The 19,366-nt window shown below is 37.3% G+C and overlaps 1 protein-coding gene across 7 annotated transcripts in view; it reads left to right on the forward strand.

Moving 5' to 3' along the window:
• Window positions 1-19,366, forward strand: part of Kiaa0825 (KIAA0825 ortholog) — a 422,676-nt gene that overhangs the window by 115,911 nt on the left and 287,399 nt on the right. For all 7 annotated transcript variants that reach the window (XM_021180151.2, XM_029468200.1, XM_029468196.1 and 4 more), the window contains 6 exons: window positions 1,410-1,504; window positions 8,899-9,126; window positions 11,083-11,348; window positions 12,731-12,881; window positions 16,874-17,064; window positions 18,882-19,064. In XM_021180151.2, coding sequence (XP_021035810.2) covers window positions 1,410-1,504; window positions 8,899-9,126; window positions 11,083-11,348; window positions 12,731-12,881; window positions 16,874-17,064; window positions 18,882-19,064 — 1,114 coding nt within the window. The remainder of the gene's footprint in view (window positions 1-1,409; window positions 1,505-8,898; window positions 9,127-11,082; window positions 11,349-12,730; window positions 12,882-16,873; window positions 17,065-18,881; window positions 19,065-19,366) is intronic.

A 19,366-nucleotide genomic window follows, 5' to 3' on the forward strand; every position in this document is an offset into this window, starting at 1 on the left:
AAAAAAAAACAAAAAAAAAGAAAATACAGAAAATCTAATTGTTAAAATCTCTTAAAGGCTAAAGAAATGTAGGATTATAGTATGTAATTTATTATCCTATGCTAACTCTAAGCCACACATAGCTTTTAGTTCTAAATTATTCATTTAGTCAAAATATGATTAGTGCAATCATGATGTTAAAGTGGAACGATTCTTCTTTTGTTTATTTACTACATATTGAAGGTCTCTTCTCTCTCCCACCACGGGAGTGAGTTTCTTCATCATAAAATGGAACATTGTACAAATAGTTCCATTTCTCAGTGTTTGTGTTTTTTAATTAACCATTGTAACTACTAAGAACATGCCTTTTCTCCTGATACACGGTTATTTCTCTTTGCATTTTGTTTTTTAACGATGATGTTGATGATGATGGTTTAGGTTTGCATTTCTGTGTATGTACATGTGTGCAGATACATGAGCATCTTTTTACGTGCAGGTAGAGCTACAAATCAACATTGGGTGTCTCAGTTTCTCTCCAACTTATTTAATTTTTGCATTTGTGTTACATTTATTGTGTCTCTCTGTGTGTTTCTCTGTGTGTATGGGCGTGTGCGAGCCACGGGACACATGAGCTAGGATATAAGGGACAGTTTCAGGAGTTTACTCCCTCTGTGATGTAAGGTCATGGGGACCAAACTTTGGTCATCAGGCATTGGTCTTTATTTGCTTTACCATCTTGCAGGCCCCCCAGATTATTTGTTCGAGACAGCCACTGAATCTGGAACAGCTACACTGAGACAAAGGATCTATATTTGTGTAGATTTATATGCATGTGTGCCAAGTAGTGATATAATTAGCATCTATATTTCATTAAGTTGTATATTGAAAAGAATCTGTATCTTGTATATGCCTGCCACCAACGTACATCTTACTGATTATATTTCCTATGTATCCACATATGTGTATTCTTATATGTATATATCTACTGCGTATGTACTTTTCTATATAATTAATGTGTGAATCATGGCTAAAATACGTGGTTCTTTTTAAATGAGATTTATTTGTTTCATATGTATGTGTGTATGCTAGAATATATGTTTGTGCATCACATGTGTGTAGTGCCAGGAATGCATGCAGAACAATGACTAGAGAGAGCATCACATCACTGGAACTGTAGTTAGAGGCAGTTTTGAAAAGCCTGAAGTAGGTGCTGAGAACAGAACCTGGCTCTTCAGAAAAAGTACTAAGTGTTGTTAATGACTTAGCTGTCTCTACCACCCTGTTTTTCTTTCTCTCTCTTTCCTTCTCTCTCTGTCTCTTTCTTTCTTTCTTTCTTTCTTTCTTTCTTTCTTTCTTTCTTTCTTTCTTTCTTTTTTTCTTTCTTTTGTTTTAATTATTGCCTTTGTATTTGTTTCCTTCTCTTTCCTTAGGAATATTGGAGAAATCTAAGAGGGAAGTCATGGTAGAGAAGCTTATAGCAAACGAAAACAATACAGCACCAGAGGCATTATTACCAGTAAAAGAGGTGAGACATTTTATTTACATATAATATGATTATGTTTCTGTGGGTCTATTGTGAATCAGAGTATCCATGTTTGCTCTTTTCCTCAAAATAATCTTAATTGAAATTTCCTCAGGTGTTTTAGGCCAAAATCCAGAAGTATTATTTTCAAGTAACTAAACAACAGATGCTGATAAGGATGTTGGGAAAATAATCCTTATACACTGTTGCTGGGAATGTTAGTTTGTCAGCCACAATAAAGATCAGTGTGGAGTTGCCTCCAAAAGTCAAAAGATAAATGTGTCCACATGAACGTCTTGTGCCACTCTGTGGTATACACAGGGAGGAGTCTAAGTCATCACACACACACATACACACACACACACACACACACACACACACACAGAGAGAGACAGAGACAGAGACAGACAGAGACAGAGAGAAGAACGAGCTACTTACTCACTTTCATTCTGTCTCCATTAACAATAGCCAAGTCATCTTAGGCATCTATCAGTTGGATGGGTGGATCAAAACAATGTGGTAGATATACAATATATTTATTCACTCATAAAACAAAAGTATGCATATGCATTGTAGATATATAGTTGGTGAAATATAAGAAAATGAAGACGGTGGACAGAAAGGATATGACGTCTGACCTGATCTTTGTTTGTTTACTCTGATTGTATGGAATGAGATTATCATATCAAATGAGTAAGCAAGACTCAGAAAGACAAATAGATATTTTCTCTCAAAGTGTAGATTCTAGACTAGACAAGCCTAGTGAGTGAAGTGAGGGGGAAAAGAGAGGATGAGGGACAGTGGACATGGTTCAAACACCGTGGGTAAGGCTGTGAGGATCTCATGACATAGTCCATTAATGTGTGCAACTGCTACAAACTAACAAACTAAAAGCACTCTCTGCAAAAGCAAAGCTGGGCCATTGTTCTCTTGCACGGTCTAGTTCATAGAACGCTATAAAAACAGGACTCAAGAAATTTTTGTTCCTGCTTTGGCTCAGGACCTGTATGTTGATCATGTAAACCACAGTTAATTATTGAAAAGAGATAATCATGTCTACCAGGCTGTCTTGCTTTCTGGATTGTAGTAATGTCTGTATGATTAAAAGTATTGATAAAATATTGGAATGCAGAAGTTTCAGGAGAAAATCGTAATTTCCTGCCCCTCACCTGTGTGAGCCCCTGGCAGTGTTGTGACTCTTGGTGTTGCACTATGGTACACCACATTCTGCGTGCAACTACAGTCCCACTTCGCAGCTGTGTCTTACTTTGGCTTCTGATGACAGGCTTGATTTCTTAAAGCACAATACCTTTTCTTTGCTTTTGCAGTCCTAGGAGTGATTCTGATTCCCTGCTAAGTTGTGCTTCACAGTTTCTCCTTAGCCACGCCAGTATTCCTTCACCTAAGTTGCTGTTAGTTATCTTTGCATCACTGTAAAAAAAAAAATACCTGTCAGAAGAACTTAATCAAGGAAGGAAGAATGTGCTTGTTTTATGGTTTCAGATTTCATCCTGTCATGGCCGTAAGAGGAGCATGTCATCAGAAGCAGCTCAGTCCATGTCAGCCGGAGGCTGAGGTGGCTGCTCATATCATTGTGACAAACTGGAAACAGAGACTGGGACAGGAAGCATCCAAAATCAGTACAACCGGAAAGCATGTTCCTCAGTGACCTACTTGGTCCTACTGTCCCCACTTTCTAACATTTCCACAGCTTCCCCAAAGCACCTTTTGGGAGCATGTGTGCAAACATATGCCCATAGAGCAGTAGTCCTTCGTACTGCTGCAACCCTCTCATAAACCTCCTCATGTTACAGTGACTACAACCATAAAATTATTTTGTGGCTACTTCATTACTGTAATTGTGATACTGTTAAGAATTTTACTGTAAATATCTGATATGGAACCCCAAAAGGGTACCAACCCACAGGTTGAGAACCACTGATATAACATATTACCATAGCAGTTATCAAGAAATAACTTCCTTTTGAAAATTTTTGAGTGGTTTCTGCTTTCTCACTTAAAGGTTAGTAAGAAACCTTATAAATGTTTTAAAAGACCAGCGTCGCCTGTGTAGTTTATAACAGTTCCCTGTCTCAGAAAGCTTCAACAACAGAGCATCAATAAACTCAGCATGAATCTAGCATTAGGTAATAGAAGATAAGATTTAGCAATTCCTAACTGTTGTGCATGGAAGAGAAAGACACTCAGTTCCTATTTCTTTTCTTAGATTAACTAACAAATGTTCTTTTACTTTAAGTGGAATATGTGTGATACCAAATATCAGATGGGAAGAGAAGAAATAAGCAATCTCTCATGAGAGCAAATAGACTTTTAGAAGATGGTTTCACTGTGTAGAGGTTTTCAGTTTTCTTTGTAAGAACAGTGATTTATGTCTTTGTTTCTCATATGTAGAGGGGGAATTTATGTGGAGGAGCAGATTACAGTCAGATATCAGTTATCTCAGGAAAACAAAGCCCTCTGCACAAGCAGAGGAAAAGGTGGAGAAAATGACTCTAGCCACAGGAATCAGTTGCAAATTTTACCAAACATGTTCTTTAAATGTACGAGAGATTTTAATGAATATTTGTGCTTCAATAGAGAAAGAAGCAAGAAAAAAAAACTAAGGTCTTTGTTTCTTTTTATTTTTATAGAGGTAGTTTCCTTTAACATTTTATCATAAATATGTCCCAACGAGTTACTTTTATGTCGCAGGCTGTAATTTTTCCATCTATAATGACCTAAGTTTGACACCTGCATCCCAGGTAGAAGGAAAGAACAGATTCCTAAAAGGTGTCCTCCTACCTTCACATATAAGCAAAGAGATTAAGTTATTGGCTAATTGTACTCAAATTTAATTGAGAGATTGCTTTCTCCTGTATGTTGATAAAGGATCAAATAATATTTAGACAGGAAAGTTTAGTTACATTTTAACGATATTAAAATAAGATCTTTTTTTGACTACGGAGTTGTAGACTCATGAGCTATATATAAACCACACTTATTATTTTCTATAGTTGTAAAAAATATTTAAAAATTTTGTTACTCTCTCTGTGGTAATAGGTGAAGGGGATTCTAGGCGGTCCCCACCCCAGCCCCAAGGGACTTTGCCCATCAGTTCTGACCCTAGGCTTGTTTGTTGGGATATATATAACCCATCCCTCTGTAGTAGAATTTATTTCTGAGAAAGAGAGGTAACCCTTTAGAAAGTGTGTGTGTACAAGTCCATTGCAGTTTTGACCTTCTTGGGATGTTTAAGGTATTGGAGTATTTATTAGAGCAGTGTGGATCACCAGTGGCAGCTTGTCAGACTCCGAGCTTGTCCTTGGTATGTTTACATTGGGTTGTGAAAATGCAGGAAAGCAGGTGTACTGCTAAAGAAGAACGGAGAAGAAAAGCTATGTGTGCAGCATCATGGAAGTTTGAAGACAAGACTGGAGTCCAGAGTCCCAGTGCCATCAGAATCTTCCTTTCCCCTTTTCTCTGTGTGCTCATTATAGAGATTTGGCGCATATGTGTATCTTTTAATTTTTTTCCCACCGTGCACATGCTCTTGCCAGATCCATTGGCTGAGAAGGTGTCCTCAGGGTGTAGCTAGACTCTGTCTTTTTTTTTTTTTAAATAAGTTCAACTTTTATTTATTTTTATTTATTTATTTTATTTTTTATTGGGTATTTATTTCATTTCCATTTCGAATGCTATCCCCAAAGTCCCCCACAAGCTCCCCCACCCACCCACTTCCACTTCTTGGCCCTGGTGTTCCCCTGTACCGAGGCATATAAAGTTTGCACGACCAATGGGCCTCTCTTTCCACTGTTAGCCAACTAGGCCATCTTCTGATTCATATGCAGCTAGAGACACAACCTCCGCTGTGTGTGTGGAGGGGGTACTGGTTAGTTCATATTGTTGTTCCACCTATAGGACTGCAGATCCCTTTAGCTCCTTGGGTACTTTCTCTAGCTCCTCCATTGGGGGCCCTGTGATCCATCCAATAGCTGACTATGAATCCCCTTCACCTATTACCACAGAGAGAGTAACAAACTGAAGTGGAAGGCCAGTTTTTAAAACCTCTGAAACTGGGCCAGGCATGACAGCACATGCCTTTAATCACAACATATAAGAGTCAGAAAAGGACAGATCTCTGCAAGTTTGAAGGCAACATGAATCTGCATTGTGATTTTCCCAGTAAGACCTTGTTCCATAAAAGCTTGTGAAACTCCTTTTGAGCTACCAGGTGAATGAATGCTGTTGTTATTGTTGTACACAGGATGTGAAGTGCTTCCTTTGGTTTAATTATATTTTCTAACTTTGTAGAAGCACCTGTACAATTCTGAAGAGACTTGGCTTACCAACGTTTTTCTGTTTCAAAAATTTCAGCATTTTAAAACATAAATTTTAAGTAATTTAATTAAAAAAATATATAGCAATCATAGACTTTAAACTGAGGCAAATTAATCCAATGAGATTTGCTATGGCTCAAAAAGAACAACATGCTGGTAGTAAGACTACTCCATATCTAAAAGAATCAAGTGTTTTTCAAAAGGGACTGCTAGGTTTTATTCGCACACAGTTTTTAATTATTATTTTATTATTTCTAATTCTTTGTAGAAGAGTTACTTGAATCAGCCTGTTTTTCTAAGTAATGAGCTTCAAGGGTGTAATTTTTAAACTTACAGGACTGATAACAAATTATCTTCCCATTGTCTTTTTGAAAACAAAATTATGCCTGTCTAGCATACATGAAGCCTTGGGTTCAAGAGCTAGCACCACGCATGCAAAAATCTAATTACTTAGATATGTGGATATTGACAAATTAAGACTGGTGGCTAAATCTTAAAACTTTGGATTAATAAAAAAAATCTATATCAACAAATGAAATTCCTGAGATATGTCAAAAGTATTCCATTTACCTCCTATGTTTACCAAGAAAACTTTACCCAGTGTTTAAAAACAAATATACTGGGCCATGAAGCATATTCGGCATAAAGGGCAATGGACTGAATGGAAGGTTTCAACACTGTCTAAACTAGTACTGTCTGAAATATGAAAATACTTCTTGTCTGTAGTACTCCAAAGCATACCTCTCCATAGAATATGAGTCCAACATGATGGACAGAAATGCGTGTGTCTTCTAGGTGATAACCTTCAAGACAAAATACTCCCACAACACCACCAGGCTGACAAAATGGAGTCTAGAGAAAATGCTTGCCTGAATCAGCAAGGCTCGTCCAATCCAATCAGGCATCAGGATCCACCAACTCTAACTCAAAGGTCACTAATGTGAAAATTACTGAGAACTGGAAAGGTGAAGAGAGGAAAATCAACCACATAATGTTACTTTGAAGCACTAAAAGAGTTACTTTCAAGCAAAAAAAAAAAATTGTTGGATTGGATGTACATATAACAAATTAGGCTAATGATTTTGATCTCTGTAGTTCATAGGTTGATTATCACTCATTGTATGTGTGCATGTTCATGCATGTCAGTGCAAATGAAGGTGTATACATGCCAGATTTATGGTGGAGGTCAGAGGACAATGTTCAGGAATCTGTTCTTTCCTTGGACCATGGGCTTCGGGAATCAAGTTGAGGTCCTCAGGTTTGCACAGCAAGGCCATTTACCATCTCCCAAGGCGTGACCTCAGCACTCTTAGACTGAAAGGGACCATAGAAACCATCTAGTTCAACTAAAATCTCTAATATAAAGAAAAACAAAAATTCTATAAGGGAGATAGGGCACAGGATCTAACTTAAAATTATTTTTATTCGTTTCATTATGTATGTATGTGAGTATGGGAGTTTTATGTATAAATGTGTGCAGGTGCCAGAGAAGGCCAGAAAGCAAGGCACTAGATTGATGGGACTGGAGTTAAATGAGCTTTGGAGTCACCTGACATGTGTTGGGAACAGAACTCTAGTCCTCTGCAAGAGCATTCAAGCACTGCCAACTGCTGAGCCATTTATTCAGTCCTGAGCCCATAATCTCCTGTAGCTGGAGTAGATGACAAATTACTACAAACAAGGTGTGCTAAAACAGAGCTTGATTTTTAAGCATAGATTTAATCTGCTCACTATGCATAGCTATAGAACTTTAGAGTGCATTAGAGGGTTTGGAAGACATTTGCATTCACAGATATATTTCCACATGATTTAAAACAAAATTGAACCAAGTGTAACAATTTGTTTTTGTCATCTTGACACAAGCTAAGGTATTCTGTGAACTGAAGGACTGCTTTCATCAGATGAACCTGTAGATGAGACTGAGAGGTATTTTCTTGGTTCATGATGGATGCTGGAGAACCCATCCCATTGTGGGCAGTTCCAACTCTTTTCCTAGATTGAACAGAGCTGAGCTGATCAAGCTTTGGAGAGCAAGACAATAAGAAACACCCCTTCATGGTTTCTGCTTATGTTCTTGTCTCCAGGTTCTTGCTCAGACTTTCTGCAATGATTAACTATGATTGGTATGTGTAAGCCAAATAAACCTTTCCATCTCTAAGCTGCATTTGCTCATAGTACATTATCACAGTAATGAAAGCCAATTAGGACACAGGTCTCCAGGTAGGGTAGAAAAAATATGATCAAATTATATTTGATAGAAACTGTAAAATATAAAATAAAGTAAAATGAAGAAAAGAAATACCACGTAAAGGATCTGCATATGAAAATGGACTATAAAATAAAGATATACTGTGAAACGCCTAAAGAAGAGTGATTATGGAGCTAGTGATGGTCTTTCCACATACTAGGCAATGCAAACCACTTCATGTCCTCATTGGTTAGGACAAAACTATTAGTGCCTAGCCCTTTGTGGATGGAGGGAATCAATAAAATTCTAAGCAAGTTAAAACCTAGAAAGGTGCAATGTGTTTTTTCTCTGAGAAATGTATTTTATTGCTGTTTTCCTTTATAGTTTATCTAGAATCCAGAGATTAAAAAAGAAATCAAAGATTGAATATTAAGTGCTAACTTACATTGCAATTCTTGTTAACAGTAAACTGAAAAAAATGGCAACAAAAATCTAATCTAGAGTTTATTAAATGTATTGAATTTAAAGATTGTTTTATGTGATAGGCTGGAGCTGGAGCTTTCCGCTCTTGTTAAAGATAGTTTTATTGAACTGTACTTAAAAGATTAAATTTTGAAATGAGTTTTTGATTAAATCCACAGAGGAATTAAAGTGAAATGTCCGTATATTGCTCTGTGTGAAGAATGCACATGTTTTTGAATATGGCTTCATTCACAAGCTTATATTCTTCAGATTGTAAGAATGTTTTTAGGAGAATATCAGAGGATACCTGTTTTCAATATGTTGAATGAAAGTACTAATTTTATATCTATAACTACTAAAAAACCTGCTCCTGTGTTAGATGAATAATTTCATATATGTTTATATTCCAGACTACTTTACTAGAGTTTGGCTGGAGAAATGCATTTAAAGAAGTACCTCTTGCCATAGCACACTGCATATCTGCAGCCATTGAAGGGTTTTCCACCAAAGTTCTCCAACAGGAACAAACTGAAAGGTCCTCATCTGTGAGCTACACTATAAACCTTGTAAATGTCCCACAACTTTGGCCAGAAGGTCACATATTTCCAGGGGAGGAGCAACCAAAGAGAGTCGCCAAGGCAAGTATCAGATGAGATCTCTTCAAACCATTGCCACTTACTAAGGCATTACATCATAGTTATTCTCTTCCTTTTTGGAAGGAATTGTAAAAGCAACCTATGTGGAAAGTATAGACTACCCCACTTAAGGATCCATCTCATATACAGTCACCAAACCCAGACACTATTCTGGATGCCAAAAAGTGCTTGCTGACAGGAGCCTGGTATAGCTGTCTCCTGAGAGGCTCTAACAGTGCCTGACAAATACAAAGGTGGATGCTCTCAGCCAATCATTGGACTAAGCACAGGGTCCACAATGAAGGTGCCAGAGAAAGTACCTAAGGACCTGAAGGATTTGCAGCCCCATAGGAAGAACAACAATATGAACTAACCAGTACCCCCCAGAGTTCCCAGGGACTAAACCACCAAACAAAGAGTACACATGGAGGGACCCATAGCTCCAGCTGCATATGTAGCAGAGGTTAGCCTTGTTGGTCATCAATGGGAGGAGGGGCCCTTGGTCCTGTGAAGGCTTGATGCCCCAGGGTACAGGAATGCCAGAACCAGGAAGTAGAAATTGGTCAGTTAGTGAGCAGGGGGAGTGGGTAGGGGATAGGGGGCTTTTAGAGGGGAAACCAGGAAAGGGGATACCATTTGAAATGTAAATAAAGAGAATATCTAATAAAATATCTTTCCACCTGAGTGACTATCTTAGTCTGTTTTGAAAGGCAACAGAACCTGCTGAGAACATGTAAAATAATTCAGTACATATATTCTGCAGTAAACCACTGTAAACTCAGCAGTCAGTGGTGGGTTTTTGTCACCCTGAGGCTCTATAACCCTTCTGGGGAGTCCTCCTGACTAGAGGCACAATATTGCCATCAGCCCCTCTCCCATCAAAGAGACCAGATACATATTAAATAGCAAAAACAGACCAAACACTTCTGAAATATGCTGGCTCCTTAGCCATAAGAATAGATTACATATTGTTGTTCCTCCTATGGGGCTGCAAACCCCTTCAGCTCCTTGGGTTTTATATCTAGATCCTTCATTGAGGACCTTGTGCTCAGTCCAATGGATGGCTGTGAGCATCCACTTCTGTATTTGTCAGGCACTGGCAGAGACTCCCAAGAGAGCTATATTAGGCTCCTGTCAGCAAACACTTATTGGCATCCACAATAGTGTCTGGGACAACATTATGAAGTAACCAGTACCCCCTACAATGCCCAGGGACTAAATAACCAACCAAAGAGTACACATCGTGGGACTCGTGGCCCTAGCTACATATGTAGCAGAGGATGGCCTGGTCAGGCATCAATGAGAGGAGAGGCCCTTGGTCCTGTGAAGGCTCTATGGCCCAGGGGAATGCCAGGGCCTGGAAGCGGGAGTGGGTGGTTTGGTGAGCAGGGGGAGGGAGAAAGGGGCTAGGGGAAGGGGATTTTCAGAGTGGAAACCAGGAAAGGGTATAACATTTGAAATATAAAGAAAATATCCAATAAAAAAACCAACCCGATTACATGAGATCTTTCCTGTTGTTTCTAAACTATTTTAGGCCAAACTGATAGTCTATGTATTATTTAGTAAAATATGTTTATATGTGGAAATTTTTTAGAAGAAAATTAGATGAAATTCAAAAGTAATGTAAAATTAATATCCAAGGTACATATTATTTTTAGTTCTGTTGATTATGCATAAAAGTATTGTCATGTAAAGCTGGCTATGAGTATTTCATAATCTATGTCTGGTGAGCATAAGGCTTGAAGGTTATACATAAAGAGACATCATTTTGCTATTTCCTTATTTGACAAGAAACATTTAACTTTCTACAACTGAAAAAAAAATTATTGTTAGAAAGTTGTGTCGTTATATTTATGTTTGATGCCAAATTCATTATTTAAGAATTTGGCTCCATTGTATATAAATTACACGGTGCTGTCAGAATACAAATAACTCTGTGCCACGTTTATTTCTCCCTAGTTTTGTTCTGACATCATGGAAAAGCTTGATACAATGCTTCCACTGGCCCTGGCAGGCCGAGATGATTCTCCTCAGGAAATTAGAGAGAACATGCTAGAGGCATGCGGTAAAGTGGCAACAGCTGTCCTGGAAAGACTGCAGGAGAGAGGAAAGGAGGTTCCTTCCCGAGCACCACTGAGGAACCTGCACATCATCCTGTCCTCAGCAGCATATGTCTCTCAGCGGTTCACTCACTATGATAATCTGATGAAAGAGACAACGAAGAAGTGAGTGTCCTTAAATGAAGCTGATGCTCATGCTCTAAGAAACACACACTCTTCAGACTTCACAGAGTTGACATGTTGACAATAATCACTGAGGAGCATATAATAATGGTGGATTCTTTTCATCTTTCTCTATTAGTAAATGTTTAAAAGGTCAAATATGGGTCATATCAAACAAATGTGTGGATACTAACAAAGGCGATCTCTACTAGAGACATGCACAAAAGAGCACACAGTGTTCTGCATGGTTTCAGGCCAAGACTGAAATTTTACCCTGTCCTTTTCCTATTGTACGTTAAACTGACCACATAGGAAAGGAAGATCAAACTTATTTCTGTCCTGCATATAACCATTTGTGAAATAGTCACTTCTTGCTTCTGCTTCCAATCCAACAGGCTGGTGGTAACTGCCAGAGTGAATAAATGCATTTCAATCCATCATTGTGCCTAGTGTAAACATATTGCAGGACATCTATTTAGTAATAAACTATCCATAATATTTGAAGAGGAAGCATCTGCCAATCTTAATTCTCATGCACTAGTAGTCTAAAAATACAATATGTTTTCTGTATAGAGATAAAAATTGCCATGGGTGCTATCAAGTAGTCGTTTTGGTTACACATGAATTTTGTAAATCCTACCATAGCTTCTTGAAATAAACATGTGGACTTGCTAGTCCAGTGGAATCTAAGAATCTATTCTATATTCTTTATTCAGCCTTCATAGTCTCTTAAGTTATGAAAGACAGAAGAATGATATAAATAGCTGAAGATAAAAGTGAAATAAATTTGGCTCACTGTAGGATACAGTTATGTTATTTCTTTAATTCTCATAAGTCATCAGATGTTGTGATTCATACTTGAATTTATAAACAAAATATGGCAGAAACTGTTTCATTTCAGTAGACTATTCTAAAACAGTTTATAAGATAATTGACATCTACAAAATTACAATTTTTAAAAAATAAAGAGAGTGTGTATGAGATGTGATAGCTTTAGAATAGTTCATTCTGACAAGTGTATGTTGTTCTCCAGTAATGATAACCTAATGCCTAAATAATGCACTAATCTCTAATAATAGGCTTACAAAGAATACTTTAAGTTTTGAATGATCTATTGACAATACAGTTTGTCTCCAGTTGAAGTGCATATTTGTAGAACAGCAGATGTACATTTCAAAGGACTTGCAAAACAAAGAAAGGCTCCCCCCACCCACTTTTTTTTTTTTTTTTTTTTTTTGGAAAGTGAATGTGGATACAGCCTTCAGCTTTGGGGGGAAATGAATGATTGATATCTAATAATGAAAACCATTCTTAGTTCTGGGGGTTGTTACCTCCTACTGCACAGACCTTAAATCTCTGTCTCTTTGATCATTCCCTCTGAACAGACCCATATTCCTGGTGCCTGTCCAGCGCTATCAGGAATTCATCAACACTGTCCAGTTTCAGGTTACGGACTACTGCGCCAGAGTTTGTGCTATGAGCATTTTACAGGATGCTGAGAGCCACCACTGGGATGACTACAAAGCTTTTTATGAGGTGTGAAGTTTACTGTTCGTCCTTTTTACACAAACATATTTTACTGCCTACCTGCTTTCTAGCTAATTAGAAGCATGAGCTCCGTATTGCTAAAACATGAAGTCTGTTAGGATAATATTTTTTAAATATTGAATTTGTACTTAGGAAAAACATTCTCTTTAGAAACCTGAAATAAATTAGACATCAGAACTCCCCTTCTGCTTAAAAGTAAAAATAACTTAATTTGAGTTGCAGGATTGCAGCACTGTCTGAACCAGGGTAAAATGAGATTCAATGACAACTCAGAGATAACAAGAGCTGGCTGGATCCTTTGTGTTTTCCCAAAGCTACCAGTTATACATGTCCTTGCACCTTTCCTTGGTGTGTATTTCCGTCCTGTTTATTAAATGTTTATTATTAAGTAGCCTTACATTTAAGCTTATTTTTTACTTCAAATTCTTAAGAGTACATTTAAGATGCATCTTACCATTTTGTATTTCACTATTTTCATTCAGCTTGTTTTGATATCCAAACATCTACCAAGTGATAAAATATTTAAAATTAATTCCATGCAAGGGTCAAATATGTATGTATCTTTAACATTTTTTGAGGTTTAAGAGTTTCAATGACCACCTTGTCTTTCTTAGCTTTTCCATCCCACCCTTTCTTCTGGATGACATCTTATGATCTTCATTTTCCTTGATCATCTGAGCCACTGTGGAGTATTTAGAAAAAGAGAATGGGCTTTTCTCAGCAATCACTCTTTCCGTTCCCCAGCGCAGGGAGTGTTTGTGACTGAAACATCATAGGTGCTGTTAAAACAGAGCAGCCTCTAATGAGAAACTCTTAAAGACATTCCTGTTCTCCTCAGGCTGTCTCTTCTCTCCTTAAAGCCCTCCTCAGGTACTTTTTCCTTTACAAGAGCATCCATACATCATTTTCCAAGCTCAGCATACTTCAAGCATTAGTGGTAGCAGTGAGCAGAGTAAGAGATGAAGGGGCAACAGTACAGCTGGCAGCCTGAGATAAGAAACAAAGTATTGGTCTCCCTTCTCCTGGCAGCACTGAACAATCTACTTGCCTTGAGACAGAAAGTGGAGCCATCCTGTTTCAAACTGTTTCAATATGTCCAGGTACTAATGAACAATTTTGTATGTTTTCAGTGAAGAATAGATATCATTTTGATACAGACTCAGGGTATTTGTTTCCTCTTATGCAAATCAAGGACTAGAACAGTTGTGCCCTGTGAATAATAAGTGGTGTATGTGCTAAGAACCTGTTATTGGAGTTACCCAGTATTTACAAAAAAAAAAAAAAAAATTATCATGTAGCAAACACACAGCTCTTAGATCTTATGACAAGGCTTTATCTTCAACAACAGAAAAAAAGAACCTGTTTCCCTGTGAGTACATGCCACTTGAGCTTCCTTATACTTACATGGTCAGTAGTTACAATTCAATTGAGAGTTAATGGTTGTTCTCTGTGTGTAGAGGGAAAATAAAGTGATACTGTTTTCTATTTACCAAAAATAAGATAGTTCATGAAATAACCCCAGTTTTAAACTGCTTTGACAAGTGGTGTACCTGACATGGTTGCATCTTGCTTTTTGACTCCTTTTTACCTCCTCTGCCACATGTCAGCTGATTTGTGGGAAAGGACTACATTAGAAAAAGTGAGATGTTGCACTGCTGATTGGAAATGAAGCGTTGGACAGGGATCTCAGAGGAACTAATGCCCACATACACAGTGAAGTAGAGAAAACAGAAAGAATCTACAACCCAGGGAGTCATGTTTGTGCATGTTATATGATAGCAAGTAAACTAGACACACACATTTCTATAATCTAAACACATCAGGCTGCAGGGTCCAAAGAGCCAGGCCCTTTCCATTGAAGTTTTGCTCAGATGGTACAGTGGGTATTGAGACTGCATGTTTAAAATTAAGCTTTCTGGATAGTTGACTTATGCTCAAATTTAGTAACTTGTGTTTTCCAATAATCAAAGAGTAAAGAATTATCTGTTCCGAGATAATGCTGAGTGGCTTCCATAATAAAACCCAGATGCTTGTTTCCTGATATATAATCTAAGCAAACGCTCACATCTGTTTACATTATAATGGGTTTACAATAACAGATGTCTACTACAGAATACTTTTGAAATGACAACATCAAGGAAACAGGTAAAAAAAAAAAAAGAGTCATATTTAGCTTAACGAAACCCCTGCCACTCATACACCCATACTGAAATTGTATTCATTTAGGAAGAATTGTTAAAACAAAGGGTGTTTTTGTTTTTCCAAAAATCTCAAAAGCATATAGTACATTTTGAGCAGAAAAAAAAAATCTCTCTACTAAAGGATAATTATGAAAGGAACTGGTTTTCTGTATTTTAAAATCATGGCAAGTCTTGTTGATCATACTGGTACTCAGGCACATCCCTCACCACCAGTTCCAGCATTAACTGGGCTCAAGGGTCCCTTTCATTTACATCTGAAGCTCTGAGTAAATCAAGCTTCAAGACTCCTCTTAGTTTGACAAGAGTTCCTACTACATACCACAAAGCAAGCGGAGAATTGTTTGCTTTGCTTTCTTGTTCTTTAAGTAGTTTTTAGCCCATCTAAAAAAAGGAAGTCAGAAGCTACCTACTCAAAGTCCCTTTCTGTTTGAACTTAACTCTGATACTTTCAAGTCCAAGTTTCCTACACAATAATAGTTCCATTCATTTTTGTATTATGGTTTGAAAACCAATCATTATTATATTAATGAGTACAATATTGTAGTAATCAGTGAACTGCCAAAATAATGCCATGTGACGAAATATCTGCATGAGAAGCTAGTAACTTGGGGTTAGGTGAAGAGCAGGCTCTTTTTGCTTGTTATGAGACAGGAGTTTATTTTGTAACACAGAGTGGCCTGGAACTTGTTAAGTAGCTTAGCCTGGCTTCAAGCTCACATCAGTCCTGCTTCCCCTGCCACTCTAGAGCTGGGATGAAATAGAATTCCCATCTCACCAGGCAGGATAACATGTATTTGAAAACTATGCTAGTGGATACAGCAGATTGTAAAAGAGAAATATTTAGGTATGAAATAGGACATTTTAATGCCTTATGTTTTGATATATTAATATAATCAAATTAAATTTGAAGAACCCATTCTGTTCTCCATATTTCAGATAATCTTTTGATCTGGTTTGAAGAGATGAGGTCAAACAATTGTCACATATCCCCAAGAGCTTATTACTAATTTGTGCTTGCTGGGAATCCCTATCTTCTCCTTATTGTCTGCCCCCTTTGCCTGGCCACTTTTGGTTTCCTTCTGAGACCAGGCAAAAGTTAGCACATGGACAAGATCTCTGGAGGAATCGGGAAAAAAATGAGAGTCTGACACCTTGGAAGTATGTAAAAATGTTAAATGAAAATAATATGAGCCTACACTTTACAAAATGATGAAAAATTAGATTACTGTTCATCAATTGCTAGTATAAACTATTATTAAAGCACCATTAATCAAACAGCCTGATGTACCCTTCAGTAGTTAAGCACCACACTTGGCTTTGGGAATGTGCCTAAGATTTAATAGACATTTGTTTTCTTCTCTCGTTCCATGAGAATATGGAGTCTGAAAGAACTGTAAAATTAACTCAATAATGCTAATCGTCTGAGAGAAATGCCCCTCCATAAATAATCTAAACAGATTTTTATTTCAGATAATCTGCATAACTTGTTAAATGACTACAATGTAAATTTTAGAAGGCTGACCAGAATCAGGTAGATCAAAAATAGGTTAAATGCTTGTGGTCTGGATTTACACTAGAATAAGTGATTCGTAATTGAAATAAAACATATGTTCATTTGTCAATAAGATGTTTAACATCTTGTTTAAAATCTTTCTTGGTCATCTAGTATGGCAGACTCTCCCATGATTTCCTTTCAGCCTGAACTAATTAGGTTTATAGGAGAACACTGACATTTTGGAAGATGTTACACTGTTGTTAAATGTGTGATGATTTTGCCAGGGGGAAAGATGCTCCTTCGCCATCCAGATGTGGCATTACTTCAGCTTGGCTCTGCATCATGATCTCTGGACCATACTGCCCCCTAAGCTGGCCCAGGAGATGCTAGCCGAGATGCTGGAGAAATCCGTGGGTCTACTTGCCTCCAGATATGCTCGGGCCCACCCCAGTCCTAAGAGAACTGCACAGATAAGGTAATGAAACATGCTGCTCTTCAAGGAGACTGTTTTTGACATCAACTTGTAAGCAGAATGTGGTTTTGATGCTCGAGACAAAACTTGTGTGTTTAGTGCATTTTTAATATCTGAGAGGGCATCCGTTCTTAAATCTGGGACGTTTTAAGTAGAAAAGTAGAGCTTGGATCCGAGTGAGTCTCTGCTCCTTTGCCTTACAGTTGCATGCGAGCCCTTTGCTTGTAGGAAATGTTCCCATGTGTGACTAGGTCAAATGTACACAATAAGATAAGAGCAAATTAAGGCCCTGTAGCAGAGAAATCAGTAACTAAGCTACAGTGAAGATATGAAGTTGACTCCTGCTCCTAGGCAACCAAGGCATTTTAGCATTTTCATTTTGTTTTGTTTTGTTTTACTTAGTTGCTATACTTTTCCAATGGAGTAGCTATTTTTGTTAAGAAAACTACTTTGTTTTAAACCTATATTTGCCCACCATGGTGGTGCAAGTGTTTAATCCTAGCACTTGGGAGGCAGAGTCAGGCAGATCTCTGAGTTTGAAGTAAACTTGGTCTACAAAGCCCACTCCAGGACATGGAGGGATACAGAGAGAAACCCTGTCTCGAAAAAAAAAAAAAAAAAGAACAACAAACATATTCCTGGCTTTCCCTTCATTTTCACTTTTGCCCCTCTCTATTTTACTGAAAGCCAACTGAATAAAATGGGAATTTGTAGAAAATGAGAAGCAAAACACACTAGGTTTTAAATAAAAGACTGAATTAGAGTTTAATTCTAGTGTTGTGGTAGTGAATATAATGCAATAATAATGACAGTGACAATAATGACAGGGAGCTACATGGAAGACGGCCTTGGTTTTATATACATTTGGTCTCATGCAACTAAAACCTGGCTTTAGGTATGAAATAATATTTTCCGATATATTTTAGGAGGATCCCACAAACACCAGAGACTTCCTTTTGTCTTTATTTTAGGAAGGACTGAGTTCCTAAAATCATGCTCCTGTAAAGCACACTGTGATTTGAAGGACATTCAGGCGCCCCACCACTGTGTTTCATAAACATGGATTTGCACAGGCTGTTTGAGTGACTTAAACTGTTTAAAAAATAAAATGGAACTCAAAAAACAATGGATCTTTGAAGAATAGATATAAAATTCCTTTTTAGAGGAAAGAATACCTTCCCATTCTAATGAACCACAAATCGCTTTTGGCTGTTATGTGGCTCATCATTATGAGATATTTCTAAAATCAAATTTGAATTTACAATTAGATCATGAAATAAATAATTATATTTAATTAATTAAATAATAGTACTATAGAGAATTTGGCTTGATGATTATGCCAGTTTAGAATGAATGCTCCTAATTTTTCTGTGTAAAATATAAGAATACATTTGAAAGGTTAATATGAAAGTATTATCATATTTTAAACAATTTGATCAGTCATAAATTTGAGAGGGAGCAAAGGAGAAAGTGGAGCAGGGGGGAGGTGCAGGAATTATTTTCATGCAGCAAGTCCTTAAAAAATAAAAATATTAAATTAAAACAAACAAAACTCTAATCATTGCTAGAACACCATTACAGCTCTTGCCATTCTTAAAAGTAACGACATTATGGGCCATCCCTAACATCATGGCCATCCATAGGCATTCAGTGGTGTTTTGGGCTTTCTTGGTTTCGGTGTATCTATGTAGATATCTCTAATATCCAGCCATATCTTTCCATTCTTACATAAGCTTATAAGACACACAGATTAGAAGTATATTGCAAGCAAAACTACTATTTTATTTAACATGATATATTTTTCTCTCTCTTTCCAATAGACTTGATGTCATGGCAATCTTAATATTCACTGAGAACATGTTATGGTCCATTTGTACTTCTGGACAGGAAATTTTGAATCCTCATAAATTTAACAACCATAAAATTTTTAAAATTCATACTCATTGCAACAATCTCTTTACAACATTAGCAATTTTGACATCACCATTAACCGAATTATATAAGTAAGTATCAAATACATTTTGTTTAACTGAGTTATTGTCATACTGCTTATTGAACTCTATATTAAGTACCAAATATACTCTGTACTCTGAAGAATATTCTTTTTTCTTTTAAATAATTTATTTATTATATGTAAGTACATTGTAGCTGTCCTTAGACACTCCAAAAGAGGGCAGCAGATTTCATCACAGATGGTTGTGAGCCACCATGTGGTTCCTGGGATTTGAACTCGGGACCTTTGGAAGAGCAGTCGGCACTCTTAACCACTAGCCATCTCGCCAGCCCCAGTATTGTTTTTTTTTTT

Source organism: Mus caroli, chromosome 13, assembly GCF_900094665.2.
Source record: "Mus caroli chromosome 13, CAROLI_EIJ_v1.1, whole genome shotgun sequence".
Classification (NCBI taxonomy): Eukaryota; Metazoa; Chordata; class Mammalia; order Rodentia; family Muridae; genus Mus; species Mus caroli.